The sequence below is a fragment of the Henningerozyma blattae genome, chromosome 5, assembly GCF_000315915.1.
Source record: "Henningerozyma blattae CBS 6284 chromosome 5, complete genome".
In the NCBI taxonomy this organism is placed as follows: Eukaryota; Fungi; Ascomycota; class Saccharomycetes; order Saccharomycetales; family Saccharomycetaceae; genus Henningerozyma; species Henningerozyma blattae.
This window is the reverse complement of record NC_020189.1, coordinates 855,324-877,269: the sequence shown is the minus strand read 5'-3', so window position 1 is coordinate 877,269 and position 21,946 is coordinate 855,324. Positions and strand designations below refer to the sequence as shown.

The 21,946-nt window shown below is 29.4% G+C and overlaps 8 protein-coding genes across 8 annotated transcripts; 4 read left to right on the top strand and 4 right to left on the bottom strand.

Moving 5' to 3' along the window:
• Positions 1–16: 16 nt before the first annotated feature.
• On the top strand, positions 17–2,815 carry VPS72 (Vps72p; the record flags this gene model as incomplete). The annotated part of the gene is made up of 1 exon (XM_004180878.1): positions 17–2,815. The coding sequence occupies one exon, from the start codon at positions 17–19 to the stop codon at positions 2,813–2,815; it is 2,799 nt and encodes a 932-aa protein (XP_004180926.1).
• Positions 2,816–2,990: 175 nt separating this feature from the next.
• Positions 2,991–3,965, bottom strand: RFC4 (replication factor C subunit 4; the record flags this gene model as incomplete). The annotated part of the gene is made up of 1 exon (XM_004180877.1): positions 2,991–3,965. One exon carries the CDS (start codon positions 3,963–3,965, stop codon positions 2,991–2,993), a length of 975 nt encoding a protein of 324 aa, XP_004180925.1.
• Positions 3,966–5,029: 1,064 nt separating this feature from the next.
• YPQ1 (cationic amino acid transporter) lies at positions 5,030–6,046 on the top strand (the record flags this gene model as incomplete). The annotated part of the gene is made up of 1 exon (XM_004180876.1): positions 5,030–6,046. One exon carries the CDS (start codon positions 5,030–5,032, stop codon positions 6,044–6,046), a length of 1,017 nt encoding a protein of 338 aa, XP_004180924.1.
• Positions 6,047–6,690: 644 nt separating this feature from the next.
• On the top strand, positions 6,691–8,940 carry TBLA0E03490 (uncharacterized protein; the record flags this gene model as incomplete). Its single annotated transcript, XM_004180875.1, has 1 exon — positions 6,691–8,940. The coding sequence occupies one exon, from the start codon at positions 6,691–6,693 to the stop codon at positions 8,938–8,940; it is 2,250 nt and encodes a 749-aa protein (XP_004180923.1).
• A 146-nt stretch (positions 8,941–9,086) lies between these two features.
• Positions 9,087–12,227, bottom strand: TBLA0E03480 (uncharacterized protein; the record flags this gene model as incomplete). Its single annotated transcript, XM_004180874.1, has 1 exon — positions 9,087–12,227. One exon carries the CDS (start codon positions 12,225–12,227, stop codon positions 9,087–9,089), a length of 3,141 nt encoding a protein of 1,046 aa, XP_004180922.1.
• Positions 12,228–12,492: 265 nt separating this feature from the next.
• MPD2 (protein disulfide isomerase MPD2) lies at positions 12,493–13,368 on the bottom strand (the record flags this gene model as incomplete). The annotated part of the gene is made up of 1 exon (XM_004180873.1): positions 12,493–13,368. One exon carries the CDS (start codon positions 13,366–13,368, stop codon positions 12,493–12,495), a length of 876 nt encoding a protein of 291 aa, XP_004180921.1.
• Positions 13,369–14,077: 709 nt separating this feature from the next.
• On the bottom strand, positions 14,078–17,734 carry TBLA0E03460 (uncharacterized protein; the record flags this gene model as incomplete). The annotated part of the gene is made up of 1 exon (XM_004180872.1): positions 14,078–17,734. The coding sequence occupies one exon, from the start codon at positions 17,732–17,734 to the stop codon at positions 14,078–14,080; it is 3,657 nt and encodes a 1,218-aa protein (XP_004180920.1).
• A 2,925-nt stretch (positions 17,735–20,659) lies between these two features.
• TBLA0E03450 (uncharacterized protein) lies at positions 20,660–21,739 on the top strand (the record flags this gene model as incomplete). The annotated part of the gene is made up of 1 exon (XM_004180871.1): positions 20,660–21,739. One exon carries the CDS (start codon positions 20,660–20,662, stop codon positions 21,737–21,739), a length of 1,080 nt encoding a protein of 359 aa, XP_004180919.1.
• Positions 21,740–21,946: the final 207 nt, after the last annotated feature.

The window sequence follows — 21,946 nt, the reverse complement described above, 5'->3', positions numbered from 1 at the left end:
TAACACTACATGAATCATGGCCGATGATGGTTGGATTATGGCCTCAAGAGAGCGTCGTTCTAATGCGGGCAATAGAATGAAATCACTTCTTGCTCAAGAAGTCAAAGATATGCAATCGAAAACTCAACATTTAAATGATGATGATATAGATCTCTTATTCCAAGAAGAAGAAAACGATGAAGACTTTGATTTACAAAATAATGATACTGATGAGTATCTAGAGAGTCAACCCTCCAATGATAAAAATTTAAAAACTAACAATTATATACAACAAGACCTGATGCTTAGTGAATCTGAGTCAGAATTTGATGAAAATGCAAATGATGATGAAGCTGGAGAAAAGGAATTAATCAGACAAGAAAAATTACAGAGCAAAAAAAGAAAGAAAAAAAATACAGCACCTATTTTAGTGAAAAGGTCAAAACCAACTATTAGACCAACTCATAATGAACGTGGAGAAGATGAAGATGGAACCACAACAGATACCAGTACAGCTTCAGTTACGTCGCACCATAAATCTTATCAGGTAATGCTAAATCCTGAAACTCTGTTAATGAAAGATAGAAGAACAAGTAAAAGATCCTCTGTTGTAGCAAACAAATTAAAAGTTTATGAGAAATTATCAAAAGCTGAAACAAAGAGAAAATTAATTCAAGAAAGGATACGAAAACATAAGGAAAAACAAAAACAACATATTTTAACTCAGCAAGATCGTTTAAGAATTGCACAGGAAACTGAACAAATTAATTTACAAACTTTAAATAAATATAAAGAACAAGAAATTATTAAAAAAAAATCAAGAATTGCAATGCAACAAAGACAGAAAGTAAAATTTAAACCGAATGAATTAATTGAAACAAAATTATCAACATCTTGGACTGTGACCCCAATTATGGAAATCAATGATAAAGCTTATTGGGATGAATTTTTGAAAAAAAGAAATAAGAAAAAAAAGAAATATCCAAAACGCCCCACAAAGAAACAATTATTAGCAGCTGCAGCTGCTGCTTCTGCTGCAAAGGAAAAAGAATTATCAACTGCTGAAGATATTAATAAAAGCATTTCCCCTAATACAATCATTCATCAGACTGAAATAAAATCAGAATCTCCTATAAATAGCAGTTCAATATCAATAGATAATAGTATGGAACATAATAAAGTTTTATCATCTCCACCATTATCAGCTTCAAGCAATACTCATGAAATAACTTCTACAGAAGAATCAAACCCACTTCGCTCTGTAGATGTAACAAATACTGATTCATCTTTGGATAATGTAAATTCAAGGGAAAAATCTAATAATGTTAATGAAAGTGAAGATAAAAGTATGATCATAGAATCAACTTCTAATGACAATATACAAAAAAATGATTCTGCTCAATTTGTTAATCCACCCGAACAATCACTGATGGAAAAATTACATTTTGCAACTGAAAATACAACAATAAATGCTAATACTCTATCTTCAATCCCAAAAGGTGGCATGTCTGAACAAGATAAAAACCTTGGAACTGCTACTAAGGAAATAACAAAGGATTCCACAGATAAAAATGTTGATACACAACACTCAACCACGATTGAAACAACTTCAAATAATTCAAATATTATAAATTCTTCTTCTAAGGAAGTGCCCAGTTCTTCTCCAAATTCATCAGCAAGTAGCAACATAGTAGAGGATACTAACTTCGAAATTAAAAAAGATGGTAATAATAACGTTACTCCATCTTATGTGGAAAAAGTTAATGAAAATGTGGAACCAACTAAAACAGAAGGTATTGCTGAAACTAGAAATATATCATCTAAACCTGAACTTAAAATTTCCACTACTCTTTTGGAAAATAATTTAAATTTAAATACTCAGTTTATTAATCAAACAGATAGACCATCTTCTCATTCTAATGATTCTGTACAAAATAATTCAATCGAAGTTACGAATACTAAACTAGAAGAAACTCTAATATCTGGAAATACACTAAATACTTCCTTGAAATCTGAATCAACTATCACGACAAAGCAAGTCTCATTCCTTGATGAGCCAGAAATAAAACTGATTGATCAAAATACTACTCCAATGGAACTTGGTGTTGGACTTTCACCACCACAGGCTGGCTCAGATGACAATACAACTCCTACTACTCCTACAACTCCCATCAATATTAATGATCCATTGCTCTCTGATACGCCTCCTACAGAACCTATAGATTATGCTGGTCCTAACCAATTAGTCAGTAAAGACTTTGTCATATTGTATAATTTTAATAGTGGAACATTTTTAGAAAATGAAAGAGAAACTTTATTTGGCAAACAGTGGGGAGGCATTAGTAAAAAACGTAACAATGATGTTGAGACAATTTTGAAGATTAATATGGATAATATGAAAAATTTTGGACATATTGATTCCAGTATTGACAATAATAAAAAAAGTTTTCTACCAGATTTAACATTTTTAGATGATTATCCATCATTTGGTGAATATGACAAGAAAATGGTACATAATAGTGGAGAGGAAACTAATAAAGAACTAAATATTACAATCAAAACGCAACCGCCAACAGGTGTCTTCCTAAATAATGGTACTAGAAAAAAATGCATAATCTCTACAAAACCTTGTCAATATTTTGATCCTAAGAATGGTGTACCTTATTCAGATGTAGAAGCTTATAAAATTATTCAACAGATTATGGATCCAATTGGTGAAGATGGTACAGAAGAGAACCCTAATCCAATGTTCCAATGGTTTGGCTTCGAAGAAGGTGGTATTTACTTAAATGTTAATGACGAGCCTGCTAAAGGGGTTCCTGAAGGATTCAATTGAATTCTATGTAATACATTATGACTGGTTACTTCAAATTTTGCCGTTTAATGACTATTTTTTTTTATATTATCTTTTATTCTATTTTTTTTTTTTTTTTGTCCTCTTTTAATGTATTATTAAATATTATACAAATATGTAACTGATTGTAATACTAATTATTTAAAATATTTATTAATTATTTCATTAGTTTATGAATTTTTGCAAGCATGCAAGCCAATTGTAAATAAGTACCAACACCTTCTAATATACGCATATGGGTGAACCCAATCTCTTTAATAATTTCTAATCTTAACGATTCTTTAATTTGATATAATATTTTCATTACACGGAAACAAGTTGTGACAATATCTATTGAAGAATACCCTTTATCCCATAATTCGTTTCTTAAAATATCAATCGATTCGTCTAACTCCTTAGATAGTAACATTTTTTTAACTATTAAGGGATGTGGAGAATCTACGATCTTGAAGACATTATCACCATTTACCAGTGTGTGTCCTGCAACAGTACTTTGCAAATTATTAATAGCTTGTCTCATATCACCTTCTGCTGTAAAGATAATTGCCTCAAGACCATCGTTTGTATATTGGACATTTTCTAATTCGATGATCTGTAATAGTCTTTTTAATACTTCCTCATCTGATAATTTATTATAACGTAGAATAGCACATCTACTTTGTAAAGGCTCAATAATTTTGTTCGATTGGTTACATGCAAACGCGAATCTAGTTGTGTTCGAATACAATTCCATGGTTCTTCTTAAAGCTTGTTGTGCACCTGAAGTCATTGAATCAGCTTCATCTAATATAATAATTTTATTTTTACCAGGTGGTAAATGGCATTTCTTTTGTGCAAAATGTTTGATTTGATTACGAACAACTTCAATACCTCTGTCATCAGAAGCATTTAATTCTAATACAGCTTGCTTATAAGAATCTCCAAGTAATTCATGAGCCAAACAATGAATAGATGTAGTCTTACCAATCCCTGGCATACCCGATATAATCATATGAGGCATATTACCATCTAATGCGATTTGTTGTAATCTATCAATAGTCTCATTATTACCAACGATATCTTTTAAAACTTTTGGCCTATATTTTTCCACCCATGGCAATTCCAATGAAATCTTATTTATTGATAACGACATATCGTTTTCAATCTATTGTAACTATTGAATAAATAACTATCTCTACGAGTTATAGCTCAAGAAGTAAATATTTAATGGTCCTTTATTTTTATCTTAGTATACCAAAACTTTACTGAATATATAGATCCAGTACTAATATTGATTTTTTTTCAAATTCACGTGCTTCAAAATTCTTCAAAAAAATTCAATACCTCGTTTATAATGAAACGCTAGCATAATAAAGAGCATATAATATTATATTATATTGTATTATATTATGTTATTCTATCTAAGTATTTAACCACTTGGACTATTAATATCTGAACAAGAATGGTTATCCAATGAGATAAATTTCAAACTCAGTTAAGGGAGAAATAATACACAGATATAAAATGAATACTTGGGAATTAGTATGGCATTATATGAGTGCTCTCTTCAGTAGGTTCTATCTATCCCTCTCAATTATTCTATGCTTGCACAATTACCAAATTTCACACACATATCTACAAGAAAGATAAATATATATAAATGCTGCTTTGAAACAAACATTTGCCGTCCAATCAAAAGTAATAAAACTATATTCTGTACACTCATTCCATACTTTGGAAGCCAGCTATAAATTAATATTGATGACTCTTACAACTGATTTTCGAAATGACTATTTATTCTTTAAAATCGTGACATGATCTCTTCTATAGAGGAAATTGTTTCTCCAGATTAATGACACAAACTACAGATCCCGGACATTTTTCCGACGGGATTTTCCGTTTTATCTATATAGCCGTCGGGAATTTCCTCTAAGCATTTCTGAAAATTTTCCGGTCCAAAATCGAGAGATGAGGAGAAGGGTTTGTTAGCATTCTACTAAATAATACTTTTATTTAAACTTGAAGTATGCAAATGAATATGAAAATTATTCTGGAAGGCTGTAAGGTTTTTCAAAAGTAACAAAAAAAGTTATCAACACATATTACGCTGTAAAAGCACAACCTATTAAAACAATAAGTCTAAAATCAAACGAAACTAGATAAGAAAGAAAATTATCTAGTGAAAAATTAGTTAAAAAAAGAAAAGATAATTAAAACATGCCATTAAGAAGGATTGAATTCACACCAAGAAATTTGAGTGAAATATCAGGCAGTATATCTATTGCCTGCTGGGTAATCGTGTTTGTACCACAAATTTATGAAAATTTCTATAGAAAATCTTCAGAAGGATTATCATTACTTTTCATTGTTCTATGGCTTGCTGGGGATGTATTTAATGTTGTTGGTGCTCAAATGCAACATTTATTACCAACCATGGTTATATTAGCTGCCTATTATACTTTAGCAGATATTGTCCTATTGATTCAATGTCTATTCTATGGGAATAATGATCAAGATGATGGAGTAGTTATCGATCCTGTCCATTTATCGCCTGCAAATCCGATCACGGATAATGTATTAGAAGACGTTTTCCATGAAGAAGTACCGTTATTGAGACACACACGTTCTAGGCATTCGAGGCATTCATATTCTGGTGCTTTACAGGATGATACCATCATTATTGACCAACAGTTACTAGATCAAAATGACGCAGTTCAATATAATTTAAATGGAGGTATTGCAAATCCCTCTGATAATGATGATAAGATAATTTTAGAAGAAGCTAAATATGGGTTCCGTGAATTCTTGATAGTATCATCAGTAATACTATCAGGGTTTTTATCGTGGTATATATCATACTGTCATAAAGATCCCAATAGTATAAACCCACCTCCACCATCTACTCATATGAATTATTTAGCACAACTTTTTGGTTACGTTAGTGCTGTTTTGTATCTGGGTTCAAGAGTACCACAAATATTACTAAATTTTGAAAGAAAATCTTGTGAAGGAATTTCATTTTTATTTTTCTTATTTGCATTCTTAGGTAACTCGACATTTATCTTTTCTGTTTTAATCATCTCCAGATCCAAACAGTATTTAATTCTTAATGCTTCGTGGTTAATTGGTAGCACAGGTACTCTTTTGATGGATGGTGTAATTTTCATCCAATTCTTCTATTATAATTCTAAAAAGATTAAGTTAACTGATGAAAATACAACATCTAATGTTTAATCTTGTTTTTGTAATTTTTTTTTACTCTATTTGTTTCTTTAAATTTGCATCCATTTCAAAAGTCTTTTTTTTAACATTCCATAACATTCACACACAATACACAACACACTCACCGTTTAATATAATAATTATACAATTTCATATTTCAAGCCCCTAACATCTCCTAAATTTTGCATATACTAATCAGTTATTACTTTTACTACCTTAGTTTTTGTAATTACTTCACTTTTCTAAAGTTTTTTTTACTACTGATTAGTACCCTGCTTTATTCTTTTTATTCTTTTTAATTTATTTTCTCTATTCTTTCTTATTGCACTTTTTTTTGCCTTATTTTAATTTAAATTAAATATTCGTAAGATATCTAGATACAAGAATGCTTTATCGTTCTTTTACCTGTTTTAAGAAATATTTCCTCTATTAAAATAATTACGCAATTATCGAAATGCTTATGTTTAGGTATGACAGAAAGTTTATATTTGTGCCACAAAAAAAATTAGGCTGCGACAAAAAATAAAGACTGAATAAAATAAAAAAAAAAAAAAACAATTCATTGAATATATATATATATGTGTGTGTGTATGTATGTATGTATATGTATGTGGATAGATAGATATTTCTAAAGCTTACTTTTACTAAAGAGTAAAATGTTTGTGCATGATAAGAAATTAGGTATGCCCAAAATGGATACACCTTTACCTGACATACCTAGTGTTGATCATAAATTAAAACGACAATTTTTAGATTCACTTTCTAGGACTAGAAATTCTTTTAAAAATTTGCCTAACTTGGTAAAAGGTCATACTCCAATTGAAGAAGAATCGAACAGTAATTCTTACTATAGTTCAAGCGATAGTGAGGGTATTGAATTACAATTGAATAATATCAAAAGAGAAAAAAGTGATTTAGAATCTCAGTTAGAAAAAAATGCCTCAATCGTTGTTTATGATAGTGAAGAAGATGGAATTGTTGCGAAAAATAATGTTTCTGAGAATATGGAATTGTCAGACAATGGCACTTCATCTTATACATTAAAAGGGAAAAATAGTAATAGACTCAATGATAATACCGCTAATTGCAATAATTATGGCAATACCAATTCAAATAAAAATGATACACAAACCAATAATGATGATGATGATGATGATGATGATGCTAATAATATGCCAACGACTGCAGGATCCAAGCCACATTCGAGAGGTATACTACGAGATATGTTTTCAAAAATTGTAAGAAAAAATAATGATTATACTAAAAAGATATCTCCTAATCTAGATAAAGAAATCTTTAAACAAAATAATAACGAACAAGAAATCTATTCAATAAATGTGCAAGATATATCCGATACGGCAAGTTCCAATATCGATACATTCAAACCTGTCAATATTGATAAATCCCCAATTTCAGTAACATCATCTGATGATTACCTTTTTGCAAGTGCAAGTAAATATTTTAATAGCACCCCAATAACTCCTGAAGATGGAGGTGACAATAAATCCGAGCAGAATTGTTCTTATATTACAGAGGGTGAAAAGTCTACCGATTTTCAAAAGCATGCAAACATTTCAAATGAATCAGAGTTAATAGATGATGAACTACCTACTTGTAAAAACACGTCAAACTTTGATAACTTAAGACTTGATAAGGATTCTCGAATTTTTAAATATTTCGGTGAAATATTACAATCAATTCAAACTAATGAGAACAACAGAAAAAAAATTAATAATGAGAGCAGTAATGAAGCTACGAAGGAAGAATTTATAACTTTAAATAATATCCAAGAGTTTACAATTCTTGAAATAACAGAATTTATATTCACTAAATTACAAGAGTTAGAAAATGAAAAAAATATATTAGATCAAAAAAATAAATTGAAAATTGTTGAAAATAAAAGAAATGAGGATAAAGAGATAAAGATTAAGGAATTTAATGTACGTTTCAATTCTCTTCAAAAACAAGTATTAGAAAAAAAAATTACCAGTGAAGAATTAAAAATTAGGAATAATTTGGAAAATAAATTAAAGCGTTTAGATGAAGAGATATTAGTTCATGAAAATAAGCAAAATTTGCAGAAGGAAAAATTACACTCAGATCTTTGTAAATATAATAGTCATAAAGACAATGAACTGGAAAAAATTAAACAAATCAAAAATGAAATAACTGCACAGAATGAAAAAAATAATTTGTTAAATAATGAGCTAGATCAATTGAAGTATAAGTATGGAATTTTGGAAAAAGATCATGCTTTTGTAACAAAGAAACTCTTAGAATTAATAAATTTATTATCTGCAGATATTAGTAAGGAAAGCAAAGAAAAGGAAAAACTAGAGGGAGAAGAATCGAAATTAAATGATGAGAGAAGAAAATATGATGTCTTAAAATATGAAAATTACAATATTCAAGAACAATTTAAAAATGAAGTTGAAAAATTGAAAAACATTAGATATATGAGAGATACCACTGTTGATCGTTTCAACCTTTTAAATATATTCTGTTACGAAACAAATACATTTTTATCAAAATTGTTTAAAATATATGAGAACTTTATACCTGATACTGTTAGTTTAAGTGTCGATCGCCTTAAGACAATCCACGATTTTTTGGCAAAAATAGATATACATAAAAAACTAGATCAGGAAGATATTAAAAAAGGTGAAGAACTAACTATTGAATTCTTTAATCAATATGTAAATGGGATCATGCTTGAGGAAATATTTACAAAGCATTCATATTATGACAGATCAAATACGTTCCTAAATAATGAAGTTAATTACCTAGAAATGCAAAATAACAACTTACTGAGTTCGATAAAGGAATTAGAAGCAGAAAAGTGTCAGATTAAAAAGAAAATAAATGGTCTTTATCGTAAAGTTTCAACTCAAGGATCTGGAAATTAGTCGCTGAATATTATTTTAGATTTAAATAATTAATAATACATATAATTAAATATGTCTGACATAATTTAGATAAAATATTCTAGTTGAAATTAATATTATGTTTTTAAGGTTAATAAAAATAGACTGTATACTGTATGAAGTCCTTTTTAGGTGCCCCCTGAAAGAGGTTTAGAAAAGTTTATCTTTAAGAATAATCTTTCCAAGAAAAACTCTCTATCGAATGGTAGTCTGCCCCTCGAAGAAGTATCATAGATAGTTTCAGATGAGGTTGAAATGGTAGTATTAAATAATGATGGATCTTGGGTTGAAATATCATGCTCTTTTGCTATTGAATACTTCCATAGTAAAGCAGATTTCCCTAATTTTTCAAAAGTGCCAAATCCTGAGTATATCTTCTTTGCAAATTCAATTTTGGTTTCGTTATCAATTTTATCATAGGGTGTAAACAAATCAGCCATGCTAATATCTTGTTCAAAATCGTACAGAGTTTGTTCTGTTAGTGAAGCATTGAGCCTTAAACATTCTTTCATGGAATGTTCAAACAAATTGTTTAAACCATCTTTGTAATCGATAATTGGAGTAATAAAATCAGATCTATCGGTAGAATTTTGGTTGTTAAATGCAATTATTTTCTCTAGGCAAAAAGCAAAAATGAATGTTGCCATATTCCATTTTAAATAATTGCCCGTTCTTGGTTTTAATCCTAATCTTATTGATTCTTTGACAGAAGTTTGCATTAAGCCTATAATATATGCTTTTTTGGATTTAGGGATTGTATTTATGTTTTCTACTAAATCCATTAGTGCAACAAATACACCAGTAAAAAAGTGGTATAGCACTTCGTCTCTCATCCAATCTCTATAATCTGTATCTTGAAATAGTTCTAGCATTTTTAAAGATGATGTTTCATATTCCCTTCTGAAGTACTGGAAAGTATCGATATACTTACCATTAAAATTTTCCATGTTATCTATTATGAAGGATCTTATGAATAATGCAAGCAGTATCTTTTGGTATAGAAATCTAAAGTGTATCTTTAGAACTCTATAGCACGCAATATTGAAATGCCAATCAGGATCACCTGCTGAATCTTGTAAATAAATTAAAGATAGATATTGTTTATGTGTCTCTAACTTTAATAAAGGCGGCAACTGAGCTTCCCAAGCATTTAAAGCTTCAATTTTTTTGAGAGCATTGTCAAATATTTCTTGAGGTGTAAAACAATTTACACCTGACATCGAAAAATTATCTTTTAAAATTGCTTTTTCAATTTTAATTAAATTTAAAGTATAATAATCGAAGAATAAAGGAATGCAATCAAAAAAATTGATTGAGAAATTTAGAAGATCATGAATACTATTAATTGAAAATATGTTGGGATTTAATCTATCCCCAATAACCATTTTAATAGCTTTTTCAAAAATTGGATCGCCCAATACGTCAGAATATTCATCTACTGTAAGCGGTGGTCTTGCAAGTACATATGAGAAATAAATATCTTGCGCATAGCAATCCCACCAGATAGCAAGATGGTTAACTAGTTCTTGAGGAGTAAATTTATCGTAAAATTCTTTTTTATGAAACCCAAATGATATCGCGTATCTATGAATTTTATAAAATACATTTAAAGATAATTCAATACTCACACTAAATTCTAGGTATCTTAACAGCAAAACACATCCTTGAAGTGATTTAGTTGACATAGTACTAACCGATAGTTTTTTGTAATAGTACATTGAATTTAAGAACGCTTGTTCTTCTATAAGTTGTAGGTCTTTATCCTTGATATCTACGTGTTGTTCATGGAAATAATAGGGTGGTGGTTCGTTCATATTTATCTCCGTGGTATACCTTGAACCCAAACAGATTCCTACATTTAATAGTAATAATTCTGAATAAGTCATATTAGATACCCCTTCGTTATAATATTTATCCAGCAAATAAGCACATTCATCTGCACTCGCTAAATGGGCAATAGACATTAATAAGGTAAAATTTAAGCTTTCTAGAATATATTTACTTACTTCTTTAGATGGAAGTTCAAACGTAATTTCATCTTTTGAAGCAGATATTTTTTCTGTAAATTGCTTGATTTTAAACAGGCTAATTACACGAGTTTTCATCGATAAATTGATCATATTTTCTAATGGAGTGATAAATTCTATATCAGTCAATGACGGGCATAACTTTCTTTTGATCCAATCTAATTTTTGTACAGTTAATATAACTGTTGAATACTGTTTCTTTTTATGTACTATATCATTCTTCGTACCATTGTCTGCCTCTTTATTTTTATTATTTTGAAGTAACTGAAGCAATAATCCTTCTAAATTTGCCAATCTATCAATCGCTGATGTGAATTTTTTATCTAGTAAATCCATTCTATTCCCCAATAATTCTATTTTAGAGTCATTATTTACTAAGAAACCTTTTTTCAACGTGAGCAAACTCTGTTGGCTACTACTACTACTATTATTATTATTATTATTATTATTATTAGTTCGATTGCGATCCAAATCATTGTTATCTCTAGAATTCTCCAAAACAATCAATCTTTCACTCAGCAAATTAGTATCAGGATGTATTCCTGAAATACTATGCTGAATATTTGATGAATGAATTGGTGGATTGCTTTTCTGCTTCTTGTTATTGGTACTGTTGTGGGATATGTTGAAAGGTGTGTTAATCTCATCATTTTCTGAAAAGCTACAAATTTTATTTAATTTAAGACAATTTGAGCATTTATTTTTTGATGGGTCAATAGCATCACATTTAATCTTTCTTCTTCTACAATTGTAGCAAGCTTTTACCACTCTTCTTTTATAAGGATGCTGAGATATAAAATTATCATTTGATGTTGGTTTATTGCTATTTTTCTCACTTGATGTTAACTTTGGTATAGTTATGGCGTTGTTAGGGGAAACTATTTCGGCTAGTAATGAAATATTTTGGCGATTTTGGTTTGGAACAGATTCGTAGAAGCTATTACTGTTAGTTTTAGTAGAGTTGATATCAGTTCTAGTTCCCGATATTGATGAATACTCATTGTGAGTTAGTATAGGTTGATCTAAGCCAGAATGTCTTGGGAGTTGGAAAATTCCATCTTTGTTGATGGTATTGCTAGCATTGGTCGTATGAATTATGGTATTTGGTATTCTATCACTCACACTTTTGTCATTTGCAAGCACCATTTCGTGCGACAATATTTTTGTACAATATTTTTGTACAATATTTTTGTTGGTGTTATGCTGTACATATATATATTTTTTTTTTGATTTACTATACATTCTTTAGCCTTAAAATCAAGGAAATAGTAAATTAGAATTATGTCAGCGTAAACTTTTATCAGGAATATGTACCTACGGAACTATTTTCAAAAATGATCTAAGTGAAAGTTTCACTAGGAGCGCCCGCCCTGAAAAATTAAACTTTTCAAAAAATAAAAACAGAACTATCCTTAATTTTTAAAGATAATTAAGATTACACTACGATATAGAAAAAGATAAATAGAGAATCAATAGGTTTAAACTATTTAAAAAATAGGTGGACTTTTTACAATTCATCGTTCTGAGGAGCTTCCTTTTCTAGTACCTCATTTTTGGAAGCTTCTTCCATGAAATAATCTTCACCTAGAGCATCTATAAAATAATCAACAATACCTTCTTGTAATTTTTTAATTTCATTCTGTAGTTCAGCGTTCAAGTCAATTTTTTCTCTCTCGTCGATCAAATGTTTAGCAATACTTTCCTTCGAAGAAGTTTCAGAATGAACTATTGGTGCGATGATGTCTTGATAGAACGTTTTACCTATTTTGCATGCACTATCATCTTCACAAACAAACTTATTATCAATAACCTTCTTTACCATCGAATAATTTTCGTGATTTTGAATCAAGACATCAATAAAATTATAAATATTTTCAGCATTTCTTTTACCTTGGAAAAAAACAGAATATTCATGATCAATTTTCCAATCTGGGTTCTTAAAGGCATATTTGAATTTAATCCATAGACGTTTGTAAAGACGTTCTTTATCAATATCAGCCAAAACATTTGGATTTGGAGTTAATCTGCGTTTAATTAATTGAATCATGGGAAATCCATCTAATTTTCTGCAAAGTGATCCAAATTCATCACAATCAACTTCAATAAAATTAATATTCTTTTTACCTTCGTTACCAAATTGCTGACCCACCTTTTCGAAAATTGGACTTAAATGCTTACAGTGGCTACACCAGGTAGTGTAATATTTGATCACTGTATAAGACTCTTGACTATTAACTAAATCATAGAAGTAAGTTAAATTACTAACATGAGTTACAACTTTCGGAGTATCTATAATAGAGGCATTATTATTGGAACTCGCTAGAACTAATGGAATTAAAGTCAATGATAAAAAATTTATTATTAATGATTTGATACAAGCCATAATTTAATATGTTTGTTGTAGGTGTGGTTGTGGCTGAAATTGTAGTTGTTATTTTCTATGATTAAATTCGAAATATTTTTTCAGATCTGACTTTAGAATAACGATAGCTATGACTTTTGCTGCTTTTAAACAATATCGGTTGAATAGTGGTAGTTGGATAAAAAAAGGTAAAAGTATTATATTACAGAAAATTTTCACTAGTTTTCTAGCTTACAAATAACTTTTTCAACTTTTTCCTATACCTGTTTTCCTTAGCATCTCTACTTATTCTTCGCATATCGCTTATTGATAAGCATATTAATTATGGTAGCGCCTCTTATTTTAAAAAGATGGAGAATTTTTCAAATAAAGGATTACTTACTAATATCGTCATTCTTACCTTTTAGATGGTATTTTCCTATATAGATAATGGTTTATCATTTGGATAAGTATAGATAATAAATGTTTTAAATTACTAGAAATCAAGTTACAAATTTCCATTCTAATTAGATTTAATTTAGAATTATAAAAACATTAACAAAACTAAGTAAATTTTATACTTATTTCTTTTTTTGTTAAAAATACATCAAATGCTGAGATGAATATAAGTGAGTGCAGGAAACTTACAAAAAAAAATCGTCAGCAAATTCTTTAAAAAATTAATGGGTAATCTCGTATAGTATATTTGTATTCTATATATATGTATATATATATTTGTATTGTACAATCTTCAACATGCTGGTTTTCTTCTATATTGGATAACAATATCATTCTGGGACTTCCAGTATAAGGTTTTCACAGAATTTAATGTCATTTCGTTGTCTAAAACTTTGCCTCTGCATAGCAATTCTAGCCATTCATTTGGATCTGTCTTATTACGCATTTCAGGTGTTTTACCTTCAAATCTATCAATAATGTAGAGCTTAATTTTCTTAACCTTTATCATTTCAGGAGCAATCAGCTTGGTATTATTTTCTTGAATTTTTGGCAAATCCGTTTCCGTCAATCCACCATTAGATTTTGATCTAGCAAATTTCAACATACTGTGATATGTTGAACTGTTTTTAGTAGTTTCCTCTATGTGTTTCTTTGTAGTATTATCATGAGAAGCATCATTATGTGGTGACCAAATTTCAATAATAAAATTTAATTTCTTTTGGGCTTTTACAACCTTTGCATCATTTAATAACACCTTACCAAACCAGTATGGTAGATTTGCTTCTAATTGTTCAAAGACTGACCGACGATTAACGGCATTACCATTCTCATAATCTAGAAAATCATAAGTGTTTAGTTTTTCGACATCATTTATCATTGATGTATCATTGTTGATTTCTTCTTCAGGAATTGCATTATTTCCTGATCCACTTAACTTTCTTGACACTTCTTTCCCGGATAAGGATACTCTTGAAGGTGGTAATGGAGTTGTAAACACAACACGGCCGCCACAACAATTTGGAGTCCAACTCTGAATAATAATTAATGTACTAGATTTAACTTCAATTATTGGGGAGGTTAAATCTCTAGTAATTTTGGTATCTGGTAATTTTTTAGACAAAATTTTTAAAGTTGAAGAATTGCTTGTGATTTGAGTTCTATAATTTTCATGCATTCGATTAATTAAATCGCTCATATATTCTTCTTTTGATTTTGAATTTGTAACTTTAATATCCATAGACATATAGGAATTGACTTTTTTAATTTCATTGTTTTTAGCCCTGTTATTTGCAGCAGCTAATGAAAGGGCACTCTCATATCTTTGCATTACGGGAGTTTCTGTAGGCAATGGCCCTAAACTAGAATCCCTGGAAGATTCAAAATCAGTTTCACCCGGTAATGAGGGGGCATTACTACTAAAGTCATTACTTGCATTATTGGTATATATGCTATTATGATTGGAGTCTAATGGAGTCCCAAATGAACGATCTGTGGCATCAATCAATTTATCATTATTAATTAAATTTGGAGTTGGGGAATAAATTGGAATATTTTCACCAGTTGAAAGTGACCTCAAGTGTGCACCAGAAGGAGTCGTAGCAGAAGGTGAATGATCATTGTTAAACAAGCCTATTTTTTTACCTATAAGAGCAGGAGATGTTATATTTCCTTGAGATTGATAATTTGCTTGAGGGGTATTTAGAGGAGATTCTAATCTTTCATGATGCATACCATTCTTGGGGTCACCTAATGTCTTTAAGTCTGTTGAATAACTCATAGTATTAATTGTTAAATTCTTAGGATTAGCACTCATTGGAGGACCATGAGTATGAGCAATAGTGGGAGATGTTGGTAAAGAAAATGTTGGCTTATTTGGAGTAGTATTAGCTGAATTTTCATGGAAGGAATTGTTTGGTGTTGAAATAAGAGTATCATCATAGGTATTGTTTGTACTATTGTCTAGGCGGTACGATAAGTGATTTACATTTACATTAGAGTTTGTAGTAGCCGTATTATGTTCTCGAGTTTGTGAGTACAAGTTGTTTGATAAATTGCCAGCAACTGTTGGTGTCTTATGTGATGGTGTTGAACTTCTTCTAAAGAAATAAGGAGATGCTGATGGTGATGATGATGGAGGTTGGCTCTTTTTCCTATCTCTAAAAGATTCTGAAGAGCTATTTGAATTGGCAAAATTGCAAACATTTGGACTAGACGGTAAATGTGTAGTTTGATTATTTATTATACCTGAAGGTTGATTTGGGTTTAAATTTGAACTTTGATTTGGGTTTAGATTTGTTGGATTGTTATTGTTATTTTGGAAGAAAGTATCTTTTTTCTTGGAAATAATTGCCTTTCTATAAAGTTTATCCTTTGCGATTTCATAAGAGATAAATTCATTGAATAAAGAATTTACAAGGATTCTACCGACATTATATCTTTCATCATCATTGACATGAATGTTATTAATTATATTGTAATTTTTTAGAGCTGAACCATAAATTTCAGTGTTTAAGAATCTCGGGCTTAATTTAATAAATAGCATACCTACTTTAATGGACACAACACACCAATGATTTAAAATTTCCTTGGAAGTATATTTCATTACGATTTCATCAAAACTTCCTTCGATTGGTGGGAAAGTGTTTAATAATTGGCAAGAAATAATATCCCATCTTTGAATTTGTCCCTTTGTATTTTCTGTTATAACATGTCTTCTGTTTGTCAGTAATGAAGATCTAATTAAGGCAAACCCACCTTTCTTAATAGTTAAATTCTTAGAATTTAAATCCAATTTATTCAAGTTTGAATCAGAAGAAAATGAAAATAAAATAGTATTAGTAGTTGGTAGAACACAAATATCCAAAATACCACCCGTTTTTTTATTTAGACTGGCAATAGATTGGTTATTATTATTAGTATTACTATTCGTGTTGTTGTTATTTGTTGAATTGGGGTCTTCAGAATGATGATTACGATGAGGATTTGAATTGTTTGGATCAAATATTGTTAGCATTTCTGGTTTTTTCAAATCAGTAAAACTAACTCTTTCTAATGAGCCTGATGAATCACCAATAAATAAATCATCCAGAGATTCACCATAGATTGACCAAACTAAATGTTTCCATTTATAATGGCCCAATTTTTTGGGAGGTCCATCATTTATTGTAATATCCCATATTATTATACAACCATCTGCACCAGCAGTTATTAATCTTGTAGAATGATCCAACACTTTCATGCATTTGATATTGCTTTTGTGTACATTTTTCAGTCTATAAACTTCTTTAATTGATTGGCATGAATAAAATATCAAATTCCCGTTACAATCACCAACAATTAAATCATATGGAATTTCAAATGGATTTTCTTGTGGGGACGACATGCAATAAATTGAACCAGTTTCATTGATCTGTGAATTATCAAACGTATGAGCCAATGTGACTTCATTATTTAATTTGTTCAACGACCAAACTTTAACCAGTTTATCCAACCCACCAGTGGCAAATATAAAATTTTCTGCATCATCGCTACTCTTGACGTGTACGATTGCTTTAATATAATCATCATGGTCACCGGTGATTTTAATATCCCAAGTGCCTAATGAATTATTTAATAGATGCAAAACGATGGAGAAATCATTGGAGACGGTGATAAAAGTATCCATGTTGGGGCCCCATATGATGTCGGTAACCCAATCCGAGTGTGTTAGCATACGTTTATTATTAATTGGTACACCATCGAAATTGCAATTATGTTTTATAATGGAACCGTCCCGTGAACATGTCAAGTAATAGAAATCATCATTGGAGATTGTATTGTCCCCTGGGTTCTTTAAATGGGACTGATTTGGATATAATATTTTGGTAATTGGTAAAATATGAGTATCTTGAGACTCTCTAGAATGAGGAGGTACCAGGGCATATGTTAAAGTTAACGATTGATTGGACATTTATTTCTGAAACTAAGTCAATGTTAGTAAATGTATCGGGGCTAAATATGGATCAGAGTGGAAAGTCGATGAATATAATAATATCTTGGTTTTATTGTACAAAATAATTGGTAATATGTTTGAATATTTGTAGGTTAAGAAACTATAACAAAAAAATAAAAAAAATAAAAATAGTATTAATTATAATAATAGCAATAGCAATAATAATCTAAAGGTTAAGACTCCAGGCCCTGGAGATGTTTGATAATTGATTGAAGTATCCACCACAAGATACGAGTTTGTAGGGAAATAACCTTTAAAGATGTTACTAATTCCAGAATTCAGGTCTGTCTTTAAGAATACACAATTTTCATTATACAACCAAAAATGTAATTTATCATTATATCCTGTATTATCAATAAGTCTGAATATTTTTCTAAAAGGGGTTTCATAGAGAATGCCGTTGAAATTTAATTTGAATTTCTGAAATTTGAAATTTGAAATTTAGAATTTCATTTTTCGGATTAAAAAGGAAAAAACTTAATAACCGAGGGTTTTCGTGTTGTTCGTATAGGGTTTACTAAAAGCCCTATACGAATTGGTTATGTAATATCGAATTCTTAAAGCATGATACGTGTCAAATTTAAAATATAAATAAAATAATGAGACATATGAAATTAAGGGTGCTGCATTGGATAAGCTTATGGCAGTGACGAATTTTATATTATTAGATGGGAAAATAAAAATTAATTGAAAGCCTGTTTTTTTTTGTTTTTTATTTTTTTGGTATTGGTTTTTTCATGTTTTTTATATACAAACTCTTAAAACCCTAGTAAATTGATTTTGAGGCTTAACGGTATATGGAATTGTTGGAATATTAATATCAAATATCAATCTTTAAAGTAAAACTGTAAAAAGGATTGTAATGCCATCACGCGAGCCTGATGCATCTTATCCCTTTTGGTATAGAATGAGCAATGCAACTTGATTTTTTTTTTAAATTACAACATCAAACTTAAAGATAAATCTTAATTGTTTTTTTTTTGGATACCCCCTCTCTTCTTGTAACATAGTTGCAGTTGTATTTCCTAATTGTGTTAAAAACGTTACGACTAAGCAATAACTTGCAATTCATATGTTTTTATAACGTTTCTCAGACTGGTTTGTCATTTTTGCCTTGTTTGAAGTCACCGTATATACTTCCTTTTTCCTAGACCCTCTAACTCTTTTAAGAAGACTGTTACCGCCGGTGACGGAATATTTATTAGCAGGAAAATTGCTAAAGAGGGCTAGAAATAAAGGAAAAAAGGGGAACAGAAATATAGAGTAGGCTCGACTCCTTGTGTGTCTAGCAGTACCCTTGTTGATGGTGAATACTTGTCTTTGATAATATTATTTGCTCTTGGGTACCTTAAAATGGTAGAGAAGTGTTGACCCAGTTAGTCAAATTTGCCAATGAACATAGCATAAGTCAGATCTTGAAGCTGGGCTCACAAGAATAGATTAGTACGGTTTAGTCTTGGTAGAGAGTTTGTAGATAGGTCTATGTGTATTACAGATTTCGTAACGGTAAGGTGTCTTGGGAAGGGTAGAGGTAGGGGTAAGAGTACGCAGTGTTCACTAATCTTGTCAAGTAATGGTATCTGTATTTGGTGGTATATGGATATTTTAGAGATTTCTATAAGGAATTAAATGTTGGTCTGTCCAGGAAAGTATACCGATGGGGGGGGTAGACTTTCTATGAGGTATATCTAATCAATGGCTATTTTGTTTTATGTCAAATGGATTATAAAGAGTCAAATGGTTTGGTAATACTTGTGTAAAAAAAAAAAATTCAATATCTGAGCGGCGGTTAACTGTGAAGATATAATACGTATTTTTTATTAAGTAAATGCGTTAAGCTAAAGTTCATGATTTTCAATGTTATTAGAATAAGCTATGTAAAATAAATATTCAAAATTGTATTGGTAAAAAAAAATCATGAACGTCATTTTGTTAATGGTGGTGTTTGACTCGTTGTTATAATACAAATTCCGTTCACAATTACCTTTAATCTTTCAGATGAAATCTGTACCGTGTAACTAAAATCCACTTGTCATGATTGATCCCAAGTATGGGCATGCTTCTAATATATTTTGCACAAAAATAGATGCAATTTCATTCGCCATTTACGAACTGTCATCAAGAAATTATATAAACTGGTCTGCACCCTCTCAGTTGTCCCAAGATCTTATATGTATAAGCCTATAAATTTCATATACAGTGGCAAGTATTATTATAATCATTATTATTTCAATTTCTCTTCAAATAAAGAAACTCCGAGAAATAGAAAAATAAAACTCCGAGAATTGGTTTGATTCTCAACATAGCCTTGAATCCAAACACTATATATAATCATAAGAATGTACTTTTGTTTTGATTACTTATTTATATATCAGGATGAAATTTGTATTTAATTTTTTTTTTTTGAATTATATCTACTCGTTCTTACTGATTGTTCTTCTTGAGAAGAAACCAGGAATAATTAATCTTGCAAAAAAAAAAATCCTCATCTAAACTTTTTAAAAAGTTTTGACAAATGAGAGCTGCTACCTCTCATTTGTCATTTCCAAATACGTGTATAACTTTATTGTTTTCAATAATACTAAACTTTTCATCTTATTTATTTGTTGTTAGTTTTTTTTTTATTTCTTTTTTTTTTTTTGTATTTGAGTTTACCGATCCCAATTTACCGCTGAAGACGAGGAAAGTCAATTTTTGGGGTTCTAATCAATGACAAAGAATTTACATAACAAGACTTCTAGTGAAACTAACATAATAAAAAAAGAAAACATAACTATATTATTAATAGAACCAAGTATCAAAAAAACTGGTTGGCTTTAGAGAATAAAAACAGGTATAACAAAAAAGATAACAAAAAAATAATAAAAAAAAAATATAATAAAAATGTCTTCAAATACGCAAATCGATGATTCATTTGTAATCATTGATATTGACGAACAACAAAGAGTAATCGATAGTATAAACACATATAACCTTCGAGAGAGTGACATTGTTAATGATAACCAATCTTTAAATGTAGCTCTTTCAAATGGGTTGCAATCAAATTCTACATTAGCTGATGTTTTAATAACAGAATCAGAGTTAGATTGTAAAAAAACTATTCAAAAAATTAAAGAAAATACTCCAAAATATTATCCTGTTGTAAGACAGAGTACAGATAAACAACAAAGAATTACAAAAAATGATGTAAAAAGGAATATTTGTGATAATAAAACAGAAATTGATCAAAATGAAAATAAATGTAATAATGATTTCTATAATAAAATAATTCCTGCTGATAGTAATTTGACATTAAATAAAATTGATACAAACCCAAATGCTATTAATTACGATGATAATATTTATGATGATAATGACTTCGAATTGCGCCAAAAATTAAAACTATTAGAAGAAAATATTGATAAAAGTGTTTTCACAACAACAAATAATGAAATGATAAAAATTAAAAAAAGTGTAGAACAATTTCAATTTGTTTGTTGTGTTTTTTTTGAAATGTTTTTATTTTTCACAATTAATTTTTCAATTTGTTTTTCAATGATTTATAATAGTAATACTGATGTTGTTTATTCAAATAAATTTATTATGTCAGTATTTTCATTTTCCCTCTTTGTTGATTTAGTAAATTTAAGTTGCCTACATCATTATACTAATGAGGAGATTTTCCTAAACCCTCCAATTTCTTGTTATAGATATATTAATTCTGCAAAGCTGAAAATATCTGAAATAGAATATGAGGAATTAGATACTTATGGGCCAATTGCAATTATTGTCATAAAAATATTGGTAGGTCTTTGTCTAATGATTTCAGATAACAGAATTATTGATATAAAAACATCTTCCAATGAATTATATTTATTTGCTTTAGGATTATTATCCGCATTCACCATCTATTTACTTGATCTTTTGTTTTTAGTTTATTCTGGTTTTAGAGTTATTATGGAGCAATCAAAACACAATTTTTAGGTATTATTAAAATTGGAAAAAAAGTTGTAATAAATAAATACACTTATTTAAATTTTTTATAAAATGTTCGTAAATCTAATAAATAGATTTGTTTGTTGGTTTATTTTGCTAATCGAATTATCACGAAAAAAAAATAAAAATAAAATGTAACTTCAATCTATGCTATTACAATTTATGGAGAAGTATAAAGAATTTTAAAGAAAAAAA